General features: G+C 46.5%; 2 protein-coding genes across 6 annotated transcripts; one reads left to right on the top strand and one right to left on the bottom strand.

The window, feature by feature from the left end:
- Positions 1-77: 77 nt before the first annotated feature.
- On the top strand, positions 78-6,059 carry gsg1 (germ cell associated 1). The gene is made up of 5 exons (XM_066707648.1): positions 78-399; positions 2,338-2,385; positions 2,500-2,676; positions 5,427-5,538; positions 5,636-6,059. Exons 1-5 carry the CDS (start codon positions 147-149, stop codon positions 6,057-6,059), a joined length of 1,014 nt encoding a protein of 337 aa, XP_066563745.1. The 5' UTR covers positions 78-146.
- An 883-nt stretch (positions 6,060-6,942) lies between these two features.
- Positions 6,943-17,490, bottom strand: emp1a (epithelial membrane protein 1a). Of its 5 annotated transcripts, none has more exons than XM_066707347.1 (6): positions 17,367-17,460; positions 16,884-16,953; positions 15,864-15,951; positions 15,479-15,581; positions 14,052-14,192; positions 6,943-7,873 (listed from the first exon to the last, which is right to left on the bottom strand). In XM_066707347.1, exons 3-6 carry the CDS (start codon positions 15,939-15,941, stop codon positions 7,716-7,718), a joined length of 480 nt encoding a protein of 159 aa, XP_066563444.1. In that variant the 5' UTR covers positions 15,942-15,951; positions 16,884-16,953; positions 17,367-17,460; the 3' UTR covers positions 6,943-7,715. The 5 variants fall into 5 exon arrangements, with proteins under 5 accessions (XP_066563444.1, XP_066563447.1, XP_066563446.1 ...); XM_066707350.1 differs by having other exon boundaries at positions 15,864-15,948; XM_066707349.1 differs by lacking the exon at positions 16,884-16,953 and having other exon boundaries at positions 17,367-17,490.
- Positions 17,491-19,039: the final 1,549 nt, after the last annotated feature.

Below are 19,039 nucleotides of genomic sequence, written 5' to 3'. Positions count from 1 at the left end.
CGGCCCAGTGCTCAGGAACAGGGCAATAATCTCTCTCTCTCTCTCTCTCTCTCTCTCTCAGCATGTCTCTCCAACTCTCCCCCCCTTCCCCGCCGCTCTCCTCCTCCTCCTCCCCCCACTCCCTGCGCTCCTCCTTCGCCCTGGTGATGAACGTGTGCGCCCTGACCCTGGCCAGCGCTGCCCTGCTCTCCTCCCACTGGTGCCGGGGGACCCAGAAGGTGCCCAAGCCACTGTGCACAGCCCGGCTGCGGTCCAACTGCATTCCGGTGGCGGGGCTGTCCGACCCGGCCACTGTGGTCCAGTTCTCCTGGGAGACGGGTGATGACCGCTTCCTGTTCCCCCACTTCCACACCGGCCTGTGGGAGAGCTGTGAGGAGGACATCTACACTGAGGGAGGAGGTGAGGGAGGGGGTGAGGGAGGGGGTGGGACTGACTGACACACTGACTGACACACTGACTGACTGATTTTTAGGCTGACTGACTGACTTACTAACTAGCAGGACATTACAGTACATTAACACTGAGAGGAAAAGAGAGGGAGTTGGTCAGTGTGTCAATCTCTCACTCCCTCTCCCTCTCTCTGTCTCTATGATGTAACAGTATTCATATATGGGGCCGTAATCCCTAATTCCGATCCTCTGTTTTTCCCTAATCACCGTCTGCTGGGAATAATCTGGGATCGAGTTAATCTGCCGGAACAGGAAAATTATAATCCTGCTTCTGAGAAAGAGAGGGGGGAGAGAGAGAGCGAGGGAGAGCGAGGGCGAGGGAGGGGAGAGGGGGGAGAGAGAGAGGGAGGGAGGGAGGGAGGGAAAAACAGTATGTTACACTGCTCTAGAAGGTCAAATGGGGAGACTGACAAATGAATTTAAGTCATATCAGTATTGCCAAAGCAGTGACAGACAGGTCTCAGGTCAAATTCAAATTCACAATTAGCTTTATTGGCATGACACGTTTACACAGGCATCTGTCTCTGGGGGGTGTTGTCCAGTCTCCCCCTCCAGGCTGTGATCGTCTCAGATCCAGTCAGCCAGTCAGTGAGTCTGTATTAACCTCCTCCCCACCTCTCTCTCTCCTCTAAATCAATCCCTTATCCCAAAAAGTAATGTGCACTGAAATCCATCTTCAATCCTTTCATTAAGGAAAGAAAACAGAAACAGAAGGATATTTCAGTGTTTTCCACTTCCTGCTACCTGGCCCCACCGTCTCACTCACATACAAGAGCTAATTGGAGGAGAATCAGTTTTTCGGCAGAGGAATCAGCAGTTGTCTCTCACACTACTCTACACTTTGCTGTCCACCTCAAACTGCAGTTGGGGCAGCCCTGTCTGACCCCTCGCCTGAGATCCCCTCTCCCCAGTCACTGCTCCCCACTATTCCCCTGCAGGGAAAGGCTCTGACCAAGGACCCACATTTTCCTGCCCCCCCCCCACAGAAGCGACAGACAGACACAAACATTCACACACACTGCAGCCCCTCAGGTCACTCAACAATCCCAGATCACTACAGTAACATAAGAACATAAGAAAGTTTGCAAACAAGAGGAGGCCATTCCCCTCATCGTGCTCATTTGGTGTCCATTAATAACTGAGTGATCCAAGGATCCTGTCCAGTCTATTTTTAAATGTTCCCAAATTTACAGCTTCAGCCACATCGCTGGGGAGTTTGTTCAGATTGTGACGCCTCTCTGTGTGAAGAAGTGTCTCCTGTTTTCTGTCTTGAATGCCTTGAAGCCCAATTTCCATTTGTGTCCCCGGGTGCGTCTGTCCCTGCTGATCTGGAAAAGCTCCTCTGGTTTGATGCGATCGATGCTTTTCATGATTTTGAAGACTTGAATCAAGTCCCCACGTAGTCTCCTCTGTTCCAGGGTGAAAAGGTTCAGGTCCTCAGTCTCTCAGTAGGACGTTCCCTTCAGACCTGGAATAAGTCTGGTTGCTCTCCTCTGAACTGCCTCTAGAGCAGCGATATCTTTCTTGAAGTGTGGAGCCCAGAACTGTCCACAGTATCCAGATGAGCTCTAACTAGCGCATTGTACAGTCTGAACATCACTGCCCTTGTTCTCAATTCTACACTTTTGACAATATACCCTAACATTGTGTTTGCCTTTTTTATTGCTTCCCCACATTGTTTGGATGGGGAGAGTGAGGAGTCCACGTAGACTTCTAGGTCTTTCTCATGCGTAACAGTGTAGTAACACTGTACTTACAATACAATTGGGGTCTGTGCTGTAGTAACAGTGTAGTAGAACAGTGCTGTTACTGTAGGGGGCTGTGCTATGGTAACAGTGTAGTCAAATTAATGAATTCATTAATATATTATCAATTACTTTTCTTTCAGGTGAGAAGTGTCGAAGTTTTATTGACCTGACACCCCAAACAGAGAAAGGTAAAGTGCCTCTACCTACCATCCCCCCCACCACTCTCTCTCTCCCTCTTTGACTGACTGACACACTGACTGACACACTGACTGACTCACTGACTGACTCTCTCTCTCTCTCAGGGATGATCCTGCTGTCCGTGGTGACAGAGGTGGTGTACATCTGTCTGCTGGGACTGAGCTTCCTGCTTCTGAGTGCTGAGCTCTGTCTGTCGGTCATGCTGTCCGTGCGTCTGTCCTGCCGGCTGCGCTGTGGTCTGCTGCTCAGTGCCTTCGCCGCCGTCTTCACCGTGCTTTCTGGTAACTGACCCACTGACCACTGACCTACTGACTGTGTCTCACTACCCTCTCTCCTTCTGGCTCCTTCTCTCACTCTCCTCTCTCCACCTCCCCCCTTCCTCCTACAACTCCCACTAGTGTGCCTTCAGGCTGGGAAGAGTGTGATGGTGTTCCCCTCAGGCTGTGGCAGTGACGGTCCTCTCTGTGTCCACCTCTCCTGTCTCTCAGTGACCACAGCGCCGCTCTTCTCTGTGTGCAGATTCTAATGGGTATTTCCGTTTCGAGTTGAAAGACAGCCATTACCGAATGGGAAGAGTCTTCTGTCCTGCCAATCATGAAAACATATACCAAAGCTGCCCTATAGGGGCCCTGCTGCCAGGAGGAAGTCCTGCCCCGGGGGTCTGTGAAAAGTCTGCCAGCTGCAACCAGCCATTTCTTCTATCACCTTGCTAGTCATTCGACCAACCCCTTTACCCCATGCCCCTCTATCTACCTCGGGCAAGACCTGCATCGATTTCTCCACCTCTTGTCGATGGATCTCCTTCAAAATCAACACACCAAAGTGGGACATCCTTCCTGGTTGACCTCTCGAACCTCCAAGCTGACCCTCGACGAAATCATCGACAGTCCAACATACAACGTCGAGAGGAGTCGTGCAAAACCCGAACGTTGATGAGGCGCTCCACCAGCGATCTTGTAGTCGACCTCAACCCTCGCGTTGTCGATCAACCTAGACAGCTTTATCCTCGATGTCAACCTCAACACTCCCGTCAACCTCCCGACGAAAGAAACTGTTGTATAACGCATACAAAAGGGATGGAGACAAAACAAAATACAAAGAATATTCTGAACTGCAAAGAGATGTTAAGAAAGGGATCAGGAACGCAAAGAGGGAAATAGAAAGAAACATAGCTCTTGGAGCTAAAATTAATGCAAAGAGCTTTTTTCAATATTACAACAGCAACAGGTCAATAAAGGAGGAAGTGAAACAGATAAAGGGCAATAATGGAAGTATCTTGGAAAACTAACAAGATGTGGCAAATGTTCTAAATGAGTTTTTCACAGAGGTTTTTACAAAAGAGAAAACAGATGACATGCCACAGGTTAACAATCAGTCCAGTCAAACCCTAAGAGAGATCAGGATACATGAGGAGGAGGTACTAAAGGGACTAGCAGAATTAAAAACAAACAAATCACCTGGGCCAGATGGGATATTTCCAACAGTACTTAAAGAAATTAGGGAAATTATTTACAGGCCGCTAACTCAAATATTCCAAATGACACTTAGAACAGGGGATGTGCCCACTGACTGGAAGACAGCAAATGTCATACCAATCCACAAGAAAGGGGACAAAACTGAGCCAGGAAATTACAGACCAATCAGTCTCACCTGCATTACCTGTAAAATGTATGAAAAAATTATTAGACAGAAAATAGAGTAGCATCTCAATGAAAACCATATTCTTGTAGATAGTCAACGTGGGGTTAGACGAGGCAGATCATGTCTTACTAATTTATTTGAATTTTTTGAACATGCAACTGCAGCTGTAGATCATGTGAAAGCATATGATATGATATACTTAGATTTTCAGAAAGCTTTTGATAAGGTTCCACACCAAAGACTGATCCTCAAATTGGAAGCTGTAGGCATTCAAGGAAATGTAAGTAGATGGATTATGAACTGGTTGATGTACAGGAAACAGAGGGTGTCGATTAGAGGAGTTGCTTCTAACTGGAGTGAGGTTGTTAATGGAGTTCCACAGGGATCAGTACTAGGGCCTGTGCTTTATCTAATCTATATTAATGATCTGGACTCTAGGATAGTTAGCAAACTTGTCAAATTTATAATAATAATCTCGGCAGCACAGGTTATTCAAATATAATAATATTCAGTTGTGACACCTAGCAGATGAAATTCAATGTGGACAAGTGCAAGGTATTACATGCAGGTAACAGAAATGTCCACTATAATTACACTATGGGAGGAATAGAACTAGATGAAGTAACGCATGAGAAAGACCTAGGAGTCTATGTGGACTCCACACTTTCTCCATCCAAACAATGTGGGGAAGCAATAAAAAAGGCAAACAGAGTGTTAGGGTATATTGTCAAAAGTGTAGAATTGAGAACAAGGGCAGTGATGTTCAGACTGTACAATGCACTAGTTAGGCCTCATCTGGATACTGTGGACAGTTCTGGGCTCCACACTTCAAGAAAGATATCGCTGCTCTAGAGGCAGTTCAGAGGAGAGCAACCAGACTTATTCCAGGTCTGAAGGGAATGTCCTACTGAGAGACTGAGGAACTGAACCTTTTCACCCTGGAACAGAGGAGGAGCTCTTCCAGATCAGCAGGGACACACGCACCCGGGGACACAAATGGAAATTGGGCTTCAAGGCATTCAAGACAGAAAACAGGAGACACTTCTTCACACAGAGAGGCGTCACAATCTGAACAAACTCCCCAGCGATGTGGCTGAAGCTGAAAATGTGGGAACATTTAAAAGTAGACTGGATAGGATCCTTGGATCACTTAGTTATTGATGGACACCAAATGAGCACAATGGGTCGAATGGCCTCCTCTCGATTGTAAACTTTCTTATGTTCTTCTATTTGTGCACCTGCTAGAAATATGCGTCTAAATGCTGTGCGCACGGACAGTGCAGAGGGCAGGCAGGACAATACAAAAATGAACTCAAATCAATGTAATGAAACATATCAATGACACATGCGTGGTGCAATCAATAATAAAGCCCCCCCCCCACCCCCGCAGGGCTCTTGGGCATGGTGGCTCACATGATGTACGCCCAGGTGTTCCAGGCCACAGCCAACCTTGGGCCAGAGGACTGGAAACCTCACAGCTGGGACTACGACTGGTCCTTCTAGTGAGTCCATATATTCCATCAGCACACTGACTGACACACTGACTGACTGACTGACTGACACACTGACTGACTGCCTGAGTGACTCTCTCTCTCTCAGTGTTGCCTGGGCCTCTTTTACCTGCTGCATGGCGTCGGGCGTCTCCACCCTGAACAGCTACACCAAGATCCTGCTGCTGGGGCAACTGGCCACGAAGACCTTCAACTGCTCCTGCCAGTTACCCCCCACCATTTACTGCCCCCCTGCGCCCCCTCCCCCTATCCCCCCTCCCCCTCGGCCGCCCCCCCTCTCCCCCCTGAGCCCCTACTACAGTGTGCGAGAACTGCCCCCTCCCCCTCCCTCTCCGCCTCCTCCACCTCCTCCTCTGCCTCCTCCTCCTCCTCCTCTCTCCCCTTTCTCCCGTCGCCTGGCCGTCCCCTCCCCCTCTCCCTCTCTGCTCTCTGCGCACCCGGAGCTGCTGGGCTGGAGGGACAGGGAGGAGGAGGAGGAAGAGGAGGAGGAGGAGAGAGGCGAGCCGCTCTGACCCGCACTCTGGAGACTGGGATGTGCTGGGAGCTTCCTCGGACCCTGCTATTAGAAACATCGTCACTATTCTTATTAGAGTGAAATGTGTTTAGTTGTTATTACTAGTGCTGTTGTTACTGTAACTCTGCTCTACTACTACTGGTATTGTTACTACTACTAGTACCAGTACAGTTGCTACTGCTACTTCTGACACTGTACTACTGCCTTTGCTGCTGCTAGTGCTGATACTTCTGTTACTGTTGACACTGCTACTACTACTGCTGTTACTACAGCTGCTACTACTGTTACTGTTAATACTGCTACTACAACTCTTAGTGCTATAACTCTTTTTGCTACTACTGTTAATACTGCTACTACAACTCTTACAGCTACTACAACTGCTGTTAGTATTGCTACTGTTAGTTACTATCACTGCTACTACTGTAAGTGTTGCTGCTCCTGTTACATTAACAATAACACCTTTCCACCCCCAGAGTATCAGTTCATTGTGTTCAATGTCAGCAATTAAATACAGTAAATAACTCACCCCACACAGACACTCACACACTGACACACACATACACTCACTGTGTTAAATGTGAGCGGTTAAATAGTTTATAACTCACCCCACACTGACATTCACACACTGACACACACACACAAACACACTGATACACACACTGATAGACACTTGCACACTCACTGTGTTAAACGTGAACAGTTAAATAGTTTATAACTCACCCCACACTGACACTCACACACACACACACTGACATTAACACACTGACAGACACTCACAAACTCACTGTGTTAAACGTGAGCAGTTAAATAAGATTTATAACTCACCCCACACTGACACTCACACACACACATTGAAATCACGAGAACCCGGCCTTAATGACTTCTTTGCAAATATTCTTTATTTCACTGATACAAAAAGCACCCAATCTACGCAAATGCGAGTCTGTCTACACAACCCACAACTCAGTCCTCTCCCCTTGTGATTACAACACCAGGCAGCCAGACAAACAGAAAATACAAAATACACAACAACGATAATGATGATAACAACACTGATAACCTCAATACATTTCCCATATAATTAATTACAATTGTTGCCCTGGTGACCAACAACACTGAACAGACAAGGGAAAATATGCGTGTGGTTTTATTTGTTGATTCGTTCATTATTATTATTTTATTTATATATTTATATGATATCTTAAAATACACAGAAAAGCCAGACTGAACATCTACTAATATGATCAACTTGGACCATCCAGTTAGAATATGGAAGCGAAGAAGAAATATGGAGCTACCCCCCTACACCCCTCCCTCTCCCTCTCCCTCTCTCTCGCTCTCGCTCTCACTTTCTCTCTCTCTCTGTGCCTCACTCTGCCCCACCAAATAAAAAGTAAATAAGAAGTATTAAACCCACACAACAGACTGGGTACAGTTCCAGTAACAGGGGCCCACAAACATAAACCCAACCGGACACAGAGGAGACGTCTGTCGCTGAAACAACACAGTACTCTGTACAAGATCTGCCCCTCCCTCCCTCCCTCCCTCCCTCTCTTTCCCCACATCTGTTAGCCTGTCTCTCCCCTCTCCCTGCATCCCTTTCCCCTCTCTTCACTCCCCCTCCGCCTCACCCTCCCTCCCTCCCTGTTTGTCTCTACGCAGTCTTCTTGCGCAGGATGAAGTAGATGAGGCAGCTGACGAAGGAGAGAGCAAAGGCAGTCCAGGCCAGGATGAAGGAGTGGCCGTACCAGCCCACGTCGTCCCGATGGAACACGTCCGTGTAGATGGAGGCTGCGATCATGATACAGAGGCCTGAGGGAGAGAGGGGTGTCAGTGAGAGAGAGGGGTGAAGGGAGAGCCGGAATGACACACACAGTTAACTGAGTCTGAGTGTGTTGTGTTGTTGTGTTGATGTTATGTGTGTGTGATTGTCCACTAGGAGGCGCTGGAGTGCCACCCCACTTTAGCAGATCACGAGAAACAAATAAAAAACATAATGTCTGTGAACATTTAAGTGCTTAATTCTGACATTAATTTACACTGTTATGTTATTATCCACAGCAAATGTCCATTTTATGGAATAGAAGGACTTATGCCAAATGCCTGGATATTATTTTATCCCTCTTCTCCTGCTTCCGGGAGGCAGCGCCCCTCCTATGAGCACTTTAGAGCATGCGCAGTTACGATTTAGGCCGGAATTGTAGCCTAGGTTTGAGCTGCTCCTGTTAATCCCATTTAGGGCGTCGACTTTAACGCCCATATGCAGTTACCACCTGGACACACTAGATGGCGGTGTACAAAATATAGCTATTATAAGATGGTTTCATGTATGACAACATAAACAAACAGCAGTGCGCAGGCATTAGTGTTGTGTGTCCTAAGAGACTTCTGGTTGCCTATAATAAAGTGCAGTTATTGTAATGCTTCTTCAAAATGCCAAGCAGCTATTTCTCGCCAAGTTCAGAGAGAAATCTCTATCTTCATGAATTGGTCATTGGTAAAAACACACAACTCGTTACACTTGACCTCAATATTAGATTAAGATTATTCTCCAGTGACCTTTAAAGGCTTCTTGAAATGACACGTCTATTACCAAAGCTTGAGTGCATTACTTGAGCTACCATGATGCATTGCGTCAAAGCTTTTTGTGGTAAATCTGTACATACTGGTCTGAAGACAGGGCTGTTTGTGTAGCAGATGCAGAAGTTGGGCCAAGTCAAGCAGTTCATGATTCATATTGTGCCTGGGTTGTGGCTTAATGTAGTGTTGAGGTGTGCACTCAATGCACCTGCAATGCTATGCTATTTTTAAAAGTCTATAATAACGCTTACGAAACAGGTTTAGCTGCAGAAATATACCCGCAAGATTGCGTTTACATTGCAGCGACACAAAAGGTTGCAAGATCTAGCTAGCTGATCTAGACAGATGCAAAGAAAATTCTGGTTTCTAGGTTAGCAGGAAGGTTACAGAAACGTAAACGGGTCCAGGCCCATGGTCTATTAGGAAACAAAGTTCCAGCTTTAATCCTTAGGATAAATAATTATATATATATATTATATTGACATCAGCAATTCAATTATTGATATCAACAATTCAATTTATGATTGTAAATTTGTTGATTTGAGCAATTTAATTAAATCACACTTTACTGCATTTTAAAAATATGCATTTTAAATGAAAGGAAAAAGCTGTTTAGCTATAATATTTATGTAAGTTTAACCTTAGCCTACTGATCTTCAAATATGTTTTTGCATATGACTTGATTTCAAAATAATAAAATAAATGGATTATAAATGGATTATCATTGTATGAATGCAAAGAAATGAGGATAGGCTACAGACAGTAGTAAATCATGGTAAATAAACAAACAAACACAAATAGAGGTATTGTAATAAAGCCTGTGTGGAGTGAAAGCGCGGGAGCAGAGCCGAATTCACTGTAATGAGAAGCCGCAAATATTTTCCACCAGCGAAAACCAACTTATCTTTTCTCCCAGGTTTGTTTTCCATCATTTTAACATTTAACCTAACTTAACATTTATTTTTATATATATATATATCTTTGAACTTACTTTATTTAAGACATTAAAACTATAATAGCTTATATGCTAGTTTCATTCTGTCGAGTATTCATCCAAAGTTAAAGGGACTTTAAGGACTTGTGCATCTGAGAGCGAGAGAGAGTGTAATTGTCCTACAGCAGTGAGTGAAACAGTGTTTCGATACAGTACTGTTTCTCACAATAGAGGTAGTATTTTACAGGACAGGAACAGGAACACGGTGAAGCCGCTGTGCAGACTGTAGCACAGCCAGCAGTGTGGGGCACGATTCACACAGCCGGCCTGCATGAGGCTCTAGAAACGCAACTGGAAAGCACTGTGACAGGAACAGACATCCTCGACTATACAGTACAACATTTCAATGGTGCAAATGTCATTAATTCGAGTTTATGTAATTGACTTTTCAGGGTATTTGCTTTTATAGTTTCAAGATGAAATTTTGATCGTGTATGTTTACTCTGCTATAATGTGAATATTTATAGGTAATTGTGTAGTTGTGTGTCCTCCTCTGTTCTGTATGAGAAGTTAGCAGCGTCTGTCTGGCTGTGTGTGGGGGCACGGTTGGTTGTCAGGTTTCTGCCCTTCATAGGCACATTGGAGCATTTTGTAGATGGGTGGGCTGATCGAAATTGGATAAAAAAAAAATGTTTTCCCTCACTGTTTCTCTATGAAGGATAATCCATGCCAAAATACAGAGAGAAAATAATAAATAAATAAATGTTGAAATAAATAAAATGGACATTTCTGTATTTATTTCAACATTTATTTATTCTGATATTTATTTCAGCATTTATTTACTTATTTATTTTTAATTTTGACATGGATTATCCTCCATATTTCTCTGTCGTGAGGAGCACTTGGCCGGGCTGGCCAGGCTGAGCTCAGGGTTATGCACAAAGGCGCAGGGAACACATAAGCAGTGGGCTCATTTCTATTCCCATCGCAAATGCTTTTCACGGTGCAGACTTGATTTCATTTAGTCATTCCTTTATATTATACTGCAACACTTATTCATAGATTATGACATTAGCTATAATGTACAAATGGGTGTTTATGTGACACAAAACGATAATCTGATATTGAAATAGCGAAGTCCCATTTGTTTTCCACCACATCAGTTAATCAGCAATAATATTGATATTGAAAATACAGCAGTACAGGGGAATTGTTCCGCCTGTGACGTCATGTCGGTGAGTGTAGCGGCGCTTTGTGATCCTTCCGAGTCGCGTACAGACCCGCACCCGCACCCGCACCCGCACACGCACCCGCACCCGCACACATGTATTGTCTGTTATTGACCAGTAAGGTGAGCCCCGCGGTGAGGCAGGGCGTCCAAAAATTAGTAGAAACTCATCATCGCTCCTCTCCACGGAAGTCTTTAGTAAAATACTGTTTATTGGGTTTAGTATTTTTACATTTCATCAATAAAAACAATTCGATTTTTAATACTTATGATTAAAAACGTTTTAAAATATCAATTCTTAAAATCACTTAAAATTTTTAAAATCTTGTGATTTTTTTTTAACAAAACTAAAACAATAAACTTTAAAATAAACGTGCTCAAATCAAATAAACAAAACGTGATAAAAGCAAAAACTGCACACCAACAAAAAAGTCAAATACATTGAAGATAACAGAAAATGCAATAGACAAAATAAAGAAACAATTAAAAAGTAAAAATAAAAAACAAACAAAAAAGTCTAATGCATTTTAAATTAAACCCAAAACGGTCAATGTATTTGACAAAAAAAAGGCGAAAGGCTTGTGCGCGCTGAAGAGAAGCCAGAGCTGATACCCGCTGAAGCGCAGGGCGGGGCCCGGGTCCACGGCAGTAACATTTCAGCTCATGGTTTAACTTTCAGAGTAAGGGTGTGTACGTTGGTTTACTTCTGCTATTAAAGACGCATCGTTGGGTTGTTTATCTGTAGCATGTGATATCCTAAACCCTATCTTTAAGATATTTCGTTTTGCAGAATAAAGTTTAAAATGTTGGCTGTGGTGCAGTCTGGGAAATATATGCAAATTACATTATTACGCATTCTCTATAGGAGAGTCCATAAAAGAAGGGAACATTAAATAAGGTGGTGTGACCGGGAAAAGACCATCTGAACAACAGGAAACATCTGGGGGAGGACCAATGTTTCTGACAGCAATCTTATTCCATGTGTGTGTGTGTGTGGATACTGCACATTACAGTATATAAAACTAAGACGTTACTGCACGCTAATGCTGCACTGATCCAACTTCCCCAAATCATAAAAGCTCATCTGATTAATAATGTTGTTCTGTTTGCAGGAGTGAGTGGCAGCTTACACGACACAACTCCTTCCGAAATACAGACCGCAAAATAAAATCAAAGCCTTCCTCAGATTAGAAATTCATCGTGCTGTATTGTTGTGGTGCGGTGTGGTGTGGTGCTGTATTGTTGTGGTGCGGTGTGGTGTGGTGCTGTATTGTTGTGGTGCGGTGCGGTGTGGTGTGGTGTGGTGCTGTATTGTTGTGGTGTGGTGTGGTGTGGTGCTGTATTGTTGTGGTGCAGTGTGGTGTGGTGCTGTATTGTTGTGGTGCGGTGCGGTGTGGTGCTGTATTGTTGTGGTGTGGTGTGGTGTGGTGCTGTATTGTTGTGGTGCGGTGTGGTGTGGTGCTGTATTGTTGTGGTGTGGTGTGGTGCTGTATTGTTGTGGTGCGGTGTGGTGTGGTGCTGTATTGTTGTGGTGCGGTGCGGTGTGGTGTGGTGCTGTATTGTTGTGGTGCGGTGTGGTGTGGTGCTGTATTGTTGTGGTGCAGTGTGGTGTGGTGCTGTATTGTTGTGGTGCAGTGTGGTGTGGTGCTGTATTGTTGTGGTGCGGTGCGGTGTGGTGCTGTATTGTTGTGGTGCGGTGTGGTGTGGTGCTGTATTGTTGTGGTGCGGTGTGGTGTGGTGCTGTATTGTTGTGGTGCGGTGTGGTGTGGTGCTGTATTGTTGTGGTGCGGTGTGGTGTGGTGCTGTATTGTTGTGGTGCGGTGCGGTGTGGTGTGGTGCTGTATTGTTGTGGTGCGGTGTGGTGTGGTGCTGTATTGTTGTGGTGCGGTGTGGTGTGGTGCTGTATTGTTGTGGTGCGGTGTGGTGTGGTGCTGTATTGTTGTGGTGCGGTGTGGTGTGGTGCTGTATTGTTGTGGTGCGGTGTGGTGTGGTGCTGTATTGTTGTGGTGCGGTGTGGTGCTGTATTGTTGTGGTGCAGTGTGGTGTGGTGCTGTATTGTTGTGGTGTGGTGTGGTGCTGTATTGTTGTGGTGCGGTGTGGTGTGGTGCTGTATTGTTGTGGTGCGGTGTGGTGTGGTGCTGTATTGTTGCGGTGCGGTGTGGTGTGGTGCTGTATTGTTGTGGTGCGGTGTGGTGTGGTGCTGTATTGTTGTGGTGCGGTGCGGTGTGGTGTGGTGTGGTGCTGTATTGTTGTGGTGTGGTGTGGTGTGGTGCTGTATTGTTGTGGTGCAGTGTGGTGTGGTGCTGTATTGTTGTGGTGCGGTGCGGTGTGGTGCTGTATTGTTGTGGTGTGGTGTGGTGTGGTGCTGTATTGTTGTGGTGCGGTGTGGTGTGGTGCTGTATTGTTGTGGTGTGGTGTGGTGCTGTATTGTTGTGGTGCGGTGTGGTGTGGTGCTGTATTGTTGTGGTGCGGTGCGGTGTGGTGTGGTGCTGTATTGTTGTGGTGCGGTGTGGTGTGGTGCTGTATTGTTGTGGTGCAGTGTGGTGTGGTGCTGTATTGTTGTGGTGCAGTGTGGTGTGGTGCTGTATTGTTGTGGTGCGGTGCGGTGTGGTGCTGTATTGTTGTGGTGCGGTGTGGTGTGGTGCTGTATTGTTGTGGTGCGGTGTGGTGTGGTGCTGTATTGTTGTGGTGCGGTGTGGTGTGGTGCTGTATTGTTGTGGTGCGGTGTGGTGTGGTGCTGTATTGTTGTGGTGCGGTGCGGTGTGGTGTGGTGCTGTATTGTTGTGGTGCGGTGTGGTGTGGTGCTGTATTGTTGTGGTGCGGTGTGGTGTGGTGCTGTATTGTTGTGGTGCGGTGTGGTGTGGTGCTGTATTGTTGTGGTGCGGTGTGGTGTGGTGCTGTATTGTTGTGGTGCGGTGTGGTGCTGTATTGTTGTGGTGCAGTGTGGTGTGGTGCTGTATTGTTGTGGTGTGGTGTGGTGCTGTATTGTTGTGGTGCGGTGTGGTGTGGTGCTGTATTGTTGTGGTGCGGTGTGGTGTGGTGCTGTATTGTTGCGGTGCGGTGTGGTGTGGTGCTGTATTGTTGTGGTGCGGTGTGGTGTGGTGCTGTATTGTTGTGGTGCGGTGTGGTGTGGTGCTGTATTGTTGTGGTGCGGTGTGGTGTGGTGCTGTATTGTTGTGGTGCGGTGTGGTGTGGTGCTGTATTGTTGTGGTGCGGTGTGGTGTTGTTCAACGGGGGTTGACACTCACAGCTGATGAGCTGGAAGATGCCGGAGAAGGTGAACCTCTGCCCCTTGGCCAGGGTGAAGAGCTGAGCAATGAACACCAACAGCCCCAGGATGGAAAAGATACAGGCCAGCACTGAGCTTGCCTGCACTGCCTGGAGGTACTCTACAGCACAGAGAGAGAGACAGAGGGGTTACTACACACACAGGTACTCTACAGCACAGAGAGAGAGACAGAGGGGTTACTACACACACAGGTACTCTACAGCACAGAGAGAGAGACAGAGGGGTTACTACACACACAGGTACTCTACAGCACAAAGAGAGAGACAGAGGGGTTACTACACACACAGGTACTCTACAGCACAGAGAGAGAGACAGAGGGGTTACTACACACAGGTACTCTACAGCACAGAGAGAGAGACAGAGGGGTTACTACACACACAGGTACTCTACAGCACAGAGAGAGAGACAGAGGGGTTACTACACACACAGGTACTCTACAGCACAGAGAGAGAGACAGAGGGGTTACTACACACACAGGTACTCTACAGCACAGAGAGAGAGACAGAGGGGTTACTACACACAGGTACTCTACAGCACAGAGAGAGAGACAGAGGGGTTACTACACACACAGGTACTCTACAGCACAGAGAGAGAGACAGAGGGGTTACTACACACACAGGTACTCTACAGCACAGAGAGAGAGACAGAGGGGTTACTACACACAGGTACTCTACAGCACAGAGAGAGAGACAGAGGGGTTACTACACACAGGTACTCTACAGCACAGAGAGAGAGACAGAGGGGTTACTACACACACAGGTACTCTACAGCACAGAGAGAGACAGAGGGGTTACTACACACAGGTACTCTACAGCACAGAGAGAGACAGAGGGGTTACTACACACAGGTACTCTACAGCACAGAGAGAGAGACAGAGGGGTTACTACACACAGGTACTCTACAGCACAGAGAGAGAGACAGAGGGGTTACTACACACAGGTACTCTACAGCACAGAGAGAGAGACAGAGGGGTTACTACACACACAGGTACTCTACAGCACAGAGAGAGAGACAGAGGGGTTACTACACACACAGGTACTCTACAGCACAGAGAGAGAGACAGAGGGGTTACTACACACAGGTACTCTACAGCACAGAGAGAGAGACAGAGGGGTTACTACACACACAGGTACTCTACAGCACAGAGAGAGAGACAGAAGGGTTTCTACACACAGGTACTCTACAGCACAGAGAGAGAGACAGAGGGGTTACTACACACAGGTACTCTAAAGCACAGAGAGAGAGACAGAGGGGTTTCTACACACAGGTACTCTACAGCACAGAGAGAAAGACAGAGGGGTTACTACACACATAGGGACAGGGACAGAGAACAGGGACAGAGGGAGTGGTGGGTAACATAGTTGCCCCCAGTGAGAGCGCAGTTACCCTGGGGATAGTTGGGGGGGAGGCCTGTGTAGTTGCAAGCTCCATTCACCAGCACACAGCGGTTCCACAAGTCTGTGCTCATGGTCTCTGTGAACCACCAGGCCTGAGGGAGAGAGAGAGAGAAAGAGAGAGAGTCAGTGCATCTCAGTATACAGGTGTAGTTATACAGATATGTAGCTGTACAGGTATACAGGTGTGCAGGTGTGTAGGAATGGGGGTATAGAGGTGTGCAGGTTTCCAGGTGTGCAGGTATAGAGGTGAACAGGTGTGCAAGTTTAGAGGTGTACAAATGTTCAGTGATGTGGGTATAGAGGTGTGCAGGTGTGCGGGTGTGCAGGTATAGAGCTGTACAGGTGTGCAGGAATGGGAGTATAGAGGCACTCACATTGTCAATGGTGGCGATGAGCAGCAGGACGATGACGAGGATGTGAAGGAGGAAGATTCCAGCAAGAAGGACCAACATGGTGCCACTACTGAGAGAGAGAATATATCTATTGAATAATGTATTACTTGATACACTATTTTTTTTACATTTTTAACAAATATGAATTTACTTCTAATTGTATAATTTGACCTGTTTATTATTTGTAAATGTTGACCATGAATATATGCATGCAAAAGTATGTGTTTGACATTGATTACGAATGCTCTGGCAAAACGTATTCTGGTAGAGTCCAGTCAGTCAGACAGACACTGTCAGTACAGTACGGTGTCAATACAGGGGCCCAGGGGGGTGTGGCCCCTGGGAACCGTGCTGAGCTCTGAGCACATCAGGGTGTGTCAGTGAACACAACGGACACATTCCTCTGCACTGGCCCCTGTCAGTGGTGTGCATTACACTGCTGCTATCAGGATCGCAATTACTACTACTGTTGGAGAGATACTGGCATTCTACAGACAAGCACACACATCAGGGAAAAGTACATTACAGTGAGCAGCACAACAACCACAATATATAAATACATACATCTATTCATAAATAAAGATCGCGATAGATAGATTAAAGGCTTCTTGCAGATTTCCACTAGAAGGAATTGCATTGATTGGTGTTGATACACACTGTCACGGAGAGATACATGCAGACAGAAGAACACTTTTCACGCCACGAAACGCACAGAAAGACGGAGGAGAGTCCACGGACAGACACACAGCTCGGGGACTGAGTGCGCACTCGGCTGCTCGCAGAAAAGGGCGGGCGCGACGGGAGGACAACACGCAAAATACACACAAACACACACGAACACGCAAAACACACACGAACACGCAAAACACACGCAAACACACACGAACACGCAAAACACACACGAATACGCCTCTTACGGGCGGTCAACCAAACACGTACACAAACTACAACACGCGTATGCCGAGCGTGATTACTATGATTAGTAGCGGTGTAGTATCTTACCTCACGGTTGCAGTGTTTCTGCTCTGCGCTGCTGTGCGTGTCTGTCTGTCTGTAAGTGTACACACCTCGACTGCAAAATGATAGATCTTTTACGACGATTGTTATATCAATGTGTAGCCTATTACTCCAGCCTGTTGCACAGCTGTGGACAAAACTGGTTTTCGGCCACTTTCCACGTCCAGGAGAGAGAGAGAGAGAGAGAGAGAGAGAGAGAGAGAGAGGGAGGGAGGGAATGCACACTTTCCTCCAGAGAAGGGAAACAACAGTATCTATCTTTCAGACTCCCTTGTCCCACAACACTGACAACACACTGATCACCAACTTTCAGAGACTCTGAAATGGAGATCCGCAGAGAGAGAGGGAGAGAGAAAAGTTACAATCTGCAGCGTCTCTCCGGACTCCACAATAACGGCAACTTCAAACAGCCCCGATGTAAACCGTAAAGAGTACGAGAACTGCGAGGATTTGGAGGAAAAGTCTCACCCACGAAACACTACGCGCTGCCCGTCTGTCCGCGTCTGTCTGTGTGCGTCTCCGCCAGCAAGATAGAGCCAGCGACCCGCCCTCCCTCTGTCTCTTTTCCTCCTCCCGCCGTCTTCCTCTCTCCCTCCCTTTCCCTCTCCCTCTCTCACACAGGCACCCACTCACCAGTCTGTAAAAACCTCTCCCTTTCTCCGTGCAGTTTATCAACACAGTGCTGTAGTGTCCAGTCAGTGTTAATGTGCTGTAGTGTCCAGTCAGTCAGTCAGTGTTAATGTACTGTAGTGTCCAGTCAGTCAGTGTTAATGTGCTGTAGTGTCCAGTCAGTCAGTCAGTGTTAATGTACTGTAGTGTCCAGTCAGTCAGTGTTAATGTGCTGTAGTGTCCAGTCAGTCAGTGTTAATGTACTGTAGTGTCCAGTCAGTCAGTGATAATGTGCTGCAGTGTCCAGTCAGTCAGTGTTAATGTACTGTAGTGTCCAGTCAGTCAGTCAGTGTTAATGTACTGTAGTGTCCAGTCAGTCAGTGTTAATGTGCTGTAGTGTCCAGTCAGTCAGTCAGTGTTAATGTGCTGTAGTGTCCAGTCAGTCAGTCAGTGTTAATGTACTGTAGTGTCCAGTCAGTCAGTCAGTGTTAATGTGCTGTAGTGTCCAGTCAGTCAGTCAGTGTTAATGTGCTGTAGTGTCCAGTCAGTCAGTCAGTCAGTGTTAATGTGCTGTAGTGTCCAGTCAGTCAGTGTTAATGTGCTGTAGTGTCCAGTCAGTCAGTCAGTGTTAATGTGCTGTAGTGTCCAGTCAGTCAGTCAGTCAGTGTTAATGTGCTGTAGTGTCCAGTCAGTCAGTGTTAATGTGCTGTAGTGTCCAGTCAGTCAGTCAGTGTTAATGTGCTGTAGTGTCCAGTCAGTGTTAATGTGCTGTAGTGTCCAGTCAGTCAGTGTTAATGTACTGTAGTGTCCAGTCAGTCAGTGTTAATGTGCTGTAGTGTCCAGTCAGTCAGTCAGTGTTAATGTGCTGTAGTGTCCAGTCAGTCAGTCAGTCAGTGTTAATGTGCTGTAGTGTCCAGTCAGTCAGTCAGTGTTAATGTGCTGTAGTGTCCAGTCAGTCAGTGTTAATGTACTGTAGTGTCCAGTCAGTCAGTGTTAATGTGCTGTAGTGTCCAGTCAGTCAGTCAGTGTTAATGTGCTGTAGTGTCCAGTCAGTCAGTCAGTCAGTGTTAATGTGCTGTAGTGTCCAGTCAGTCAGTGTTAATGTGCTGTAGTGTCCAGTCAGTCAGTCAGTGTTAATGTGCTGTAGTGTCCAGTCAGTCAGTGTTAATGTGCTGTAGTGTCCAGTCAGTCAGTCAGTGTTAATGTGCTGTAGTGTCCAGTCAGTCAGTCAGTGTTAATGTGCTGTAGTGTCCAGTCAGTCAGTGTTAATGTGCTGTAGTGTCCAGTCAGTCAGTCAGTCAGTGTTAATGGACTGTAGTGTCCAGTCAGTCAGTCAGTGTTAATGTGCTGTAGTGTCCAGTCAGTCAGTGTTAATGTGCTGTAGTGTCCAGTCAGTCAGTCAGTGTTAATGTGCTGTAGTGTCCAGTCAGTCAGTCAGTGTTAATGTGCTGTAGTGTCCAGTCAGTCAGTGTTAATGTGCTGTAGTGTCCAGTCAGTCAGTCAGTGTTAATGTGCTGTAGTGTCCAGTCAGT

The sequence above is a fragment of the Amia ocellicauda genome, chromosome 6 (genome assembly GCF_036373705.1).
Source record: "Amia ocellicauda isolate fAmiCal2 chromosome 6, fAmiCal2.hap1, whole genome shotgun sequence".
Lineage (NCBI taxonomy): Eukaryota > Metazoa > Chordata > Actinopteri > Amiiformes > Amiidae > Amia > Amia ocellicauda.
Note: the sequence above shows the minus strand (reverse complement) of the source record. Positions and strands in the feature narration are given on the sequence as shown.

Bases quoted from the DNA above. Each gene is read 5' to 3' on its own strand.
- emp1a (XM_066707349.1), bottom strand. From the start codon at position 15,941: ATGTTGGTCCTTCTTGCTGGAATCTTCCTCCTTCACATCCTCGTCATC. The intron at 15,582-15,863 runs GTGAGTGCCTCT...TCTCTCCCTCAG, and splicing joins TCATCGCCACCATTGACAAT to GCCTGGTGGTTCACAGAGAC. The intron at 7,874-14,051 runs GTGAGTGTCAAC...TCTCTCCCTCAG, and splicing joins CATCTTCCAGCTCATCAGCT to GCCTCTGTATCATGATCGCA.
- gsg1 (XM_066707648.1), top strand. From the start codon at position 147: ATGAACGTGTGCGCCCTGACCCTGGCCAGCGCTGCCCTGCTCTCCTCC. The intron at 400-2,337 runs GTGAGGGAGGGG...CTTTTCTTTCAG, and splicing joins CATCTACACTGAGGGAGGAG to GTGAGAAGTGTCGAAGTTTT. The intron at 5,539-5,635 runs GTGAGTCCATAT...TCTCTCTCTCAG, and splicing joins GACTACGACTGGTCCTTCTA to TGTTGCCTGGGCCTCTTTTA.